The 3,977-nt window shown below is 45.0% G+C and overlaps 1 protein-coding gene across 1 annotated transcript; it reads left to right on the top strand.

Moving 5' to 3' along the window:
• Window positions 1-104: 104 nt before the first annotated feature.
• On the top strand, window positions 105-2,792 carry SARC_07861 (hypothetical protein; the record flags this gene model as incomplete). Its single annotated transcript, XM_014298176.1, has 5 exons — window positions 105-285; window positions 1,028-1,074; window positions 1,431-1,538; window positions 2,057-2,111; window positions 2,392-2,792. The coding sequence occupies 5 exons, from the start codon at window positions 105-107 to the stop codon at window positions 2,487-2,489; spliced, it is 489 nt and encodes a 162-aa protein (XP_014153651.1). The 3' UTR covers window positions 2,490-2,792.
• Between the last annotated feature and the right edge of the window lie 1,185 nt (window positions 2,793-3,977).

Here is a 3,977-nt window from a genome sequence, read left to right as displayed (position 1 = left end):
TTCCTTGCGCAAGCTCTTACACTTCAAATATTAGTCTACAAATAAACTTCACACCTGACAATAAACATTTGAAAATATTGTACATATGACCTTCACTTCTGACAATGCCCCATATATACCCGTTGACTCTGACGCTCCTGTGCACATGCTTCCCACTTCTCTGGCAGAACGACGGCCTGTCTCAGTTCTCACAGACACAGAATCGGCAGCGCAAGTTGATCAGGCGCATGACCCGCTTCATGTCACGCGCCAGTCCTTCTGCGCTGCAAGACCGCCTGTGCACATGTAAGTAGCTTAGCTGTATGTATGTATGTGAGTGGTTTAGCTTGTGTGTGTAAGTATGTGATGTGCTGTCTGTGTGTTTACAAGCGCTTGGAGTGTATGTGAGCTTATTCTGAGCCCCCTCTGTGCGCAAGTATAGAACTCAAGCGTGGACGCACTCAATAACACAAGTTGATGAAGCGTGTAACCCCTGTCACGTCACGCACCAGCACTCCTGCGCTGCGCGACCGAGCCCGTGTGTACGCACGTAGCTTAGCTGCGTGTGCACTTACGAGGTGTAGGCGTCTTTGTGCTTGAGAGTAGTATAGGTGAGCTTGTGAGTGGTATTGCCGTGCCTGTGTACGTACGTAACGTAGCTGTGTGTTGTATTGCGGCGGTTGTATCTGTGTGTTGTTTTGTGGCTGTTGTAGCTGTGTGTCCTTTTGTGGCTGCCGTAGCTGTGTGTGTGCGTACATATATAGTTCAGCTGTATGACTGCTTGTGTAGGGTAGAGCTGTGCGTGTGCAGTCATATAAGTTGCTTAGCTGTTTGTCTGCACATGACATGTGAATCTGTATGTGCCTGTGACTGGTGTAGCTGTGTGTTTATGCTAGCATACGTATGCATGTGTTGTGTACCCGTGTGAGTGCACATTCGTAAGCCAGATATGTGTGCTTGAGAGTAGCCTAGCTGCTTCTATGCACCACGTTCCAGCTGTGTTCTTAACTAGGTTTCCATCTACTTACCTACCCACCCGATCTCACAGACTTCGAAGGCATGCGCTATAAATGCGACCGTGGCCCCAGCTATCAGGTAAACCCTAGCATGCTTTCGCATTTTGTACAGTGACGAACTGACATGTATACTGCTCGTGTCTGTGTTGCAAACGCGTTTGTTGGAGCTGGTATCTATTTGTCTACCTCTATATCTAACTATCAGCATATCTTTTCGCTCGTACTTTCGCCTTTACTTGGTTTGTGTTGATGGTTCTCTTGCACATGTCCTGTAAATTTGAATTGAAGCTTGGATCTATTTATCTACCTATACAACTAGCTATCAGAAAGGGTTTGCTCGTTCTGCTGCCTTGACTGTTGCGTGGCTTGGGTTATGTTGGTTGTCGCGCATCTCTGATATCGGATACCACCTTGCTTTCGACTCTGTACACACAGCTCTCTATATCACTTCCGAATGTCGGCAAGAAGATGCCCCTGCGGTTTGCGGTGAGACTCTATCCCATGCCGCTCGGGGTCTATTTGGTCGAATTTAGGCTGGCCAAGGTAGGCTGCCACTGTTATGTAAAGTTTCTGCGCAATTCCATGAATACGGCATGTACAAATAATTATGTGTATAATGTCTATCAATTGGGTTTTTATATATATTCGTATGTAGAAAGATACATCCATATACATATAAGTGTATCTGAATGTTCATTGTATTTACCAAGATATGTGTATATACCTCCGTATTCGATCATGTCTGATTGTACTGCATAAATGTTATATTTTATGTTGGTAAATTCATCCATTATGGTTATACTCAACACTGTACACACGAAAAATTATTAGAAAGACGAGTGCACACACACATATATATATATATATATATATATTGGTGCACATACATATCAGTAGGGTTGCATTCGTGTTCTGTAAAACTTATATCAATACGATATAGCTTAGGATTCGCATGTGCTATGATAAAGGGTCATTTGTGTCTGTTCCGCAATTCGATACTGACGTTTCAGACTCGCGATACAAACTGACCATCTTCTTTCTCTCTTTTGCCATGACAACAGGGCGATGGCCTCCAATTCAAGCGGCTATTCAAGCAAACGAAAGAGACGCTAACAGGTGGGTATAGAATGTTTGAGATGTAAATTTGGGCATGTCACTATGATATACACGCATCGCTAGTTTCGAGTCAACAGACCTATTTGTTTTGTCATCATTTCACCCCACACCCTTACCCAGTTTGTAAACAATGCAACAGTGTGGTCTTCCGTATACGAATCATTTGGATCTGTGGTACTTCTACCTATGCTACATTTAGCAATAGTACCAAGCCACAACCCAAGTATCTTGCACGCCTATGTACCAATCTGGGATTTACCACATCTATTTCGAACCACAGATCTAGTCGCTGCGGACATTGACTGTGCCAAGACCTGGCTCAATCCCATGATCGACTTAGGCCCGGGCAACTTCGTCCCGATATTCAAGAAGAAGTAATCCCGATATCCGAGCAAAAGCCATCCCGGTATTCTAGGGAAGTATTCCCAATGTTCTATCAGATGGAAACCCGGAACTCAAGTAGAAATGATTCCTATAACAAACCCTGCTAGTATATGAGAGTCCCAGCTGATGTGACAATCTCTTGCCCCACGAGTGTGACCTGCAATAATACTTGCCTGTAGTATCGCTTCAAGTCGATTGGCTCGCCAGTCGTTCCACCGGTCGACGTCGGCCATGCAAGGCCTATATTCTTCTGACAAGAGAAGCCCACACACCCGACAGGCACCACCTCCTCAAACGACAGGTGAATGTTATGAGCGGTCAATAGCCGCACGTGACAATACGTAGTACAGGCAGCTCTACATAAGGAGATAGTAAGACACCAATAGACACGCCACACGCAGGTGGCGTGTACAGCAGAATCATCGCCATAGCCAAAGAGCATCGGCTGGGCAAAAATATCCGATCTTAGGTTCAACGGGCCCACAATACTACACACCGGGCTGGGTATGGGAGATAGTAGGATAAGCTTGAAGTGGACCATATCGTATGTTAAACCAAGGCGCACGTTCACATAAGCACTACCGTGCCGTGTGTGCGGAAATAACGGGTTATGCATCTAAGAGCCATGATATACAGCGGGCATGTCTTCTGTCTCACGTCCACCAGAGATCTTCATCTGGATTAGTACGGAGGGTGTACGACGAGAGCCGGTCAACCCGTATACTTAACTTGGGGGAGGAAAGGCACTTCGAAAGCACGCACTGGGTCTCATAGTTAGCGGCCGGAATACTGGAGTAATAGTCTAGATGTAATCACAATTATGATTTTGTGTTCAGTTTGCAGTCTGCTATGCACGTGGTGCGGTGTGGTAGAGCGCGACCGCTTTGTGATAGAGACGGACATTATGGGGTACAAGCCACTATTGACATACTATGACTGAATAATACGTACAAATATTTATTAGTCTGAATAGTACATACAATTTTTTTTGATAAGACCATACTGGATATGTAATTGTTGTAGGGAGTCTGAAAGTATATTGGATTAGAACCCATTGTCAAGAAAAATCTGTAGAACGTAGTCTTAGCCGGATCATTAACCTGTACATGTACGCAGCGTAGCGTTTTGTATTTAAAACAATAAAAGGAAAACTCGGCCAGGTTCTCAGATAAACTATCGTCGGCACAAATCGATGTAGAAACCGTAGTTCTACCAGTTGTCCGCCCACGACTCAATTGGATCATTAACTTACAAGCGCTGTGGTGTAAAGAATACTTGCGGGTGGTACTGAGTGGCGTATATAGCTTCCATCCACTATGTATTGTACGGCAGCGTAGCCAATGCTGTAGATAGGAACAAAGTGCACTGTTAAAAAAAAGAACAGGTCCTGCAGAGGACCTATCGTTACCCACCCGAACACACGTAGGACTAAATAGGGCGAGAGAGTCAATATTCAGCCTGCACTATCACTCGTACGAGATC

This window comes from Sphaeroforma arctica (genome assembly GCF_001186125.1).
Source record: "Sphaeroforma arctica JP610 unplaced genomic scaffold supercont1.655, whole genome shotgun sequence".
Classification (NCBI taxonomy): Eukaryota; class Ichthyosporea; order Ichthyophonida; genus Sphaeroforma; species Sphaeroforma arctica.
The sequence above is the reverse complement of the archived record's forward strand: the minus strand, read 5'-3'. Positions and strand labels throughout refer to the sequence as shown.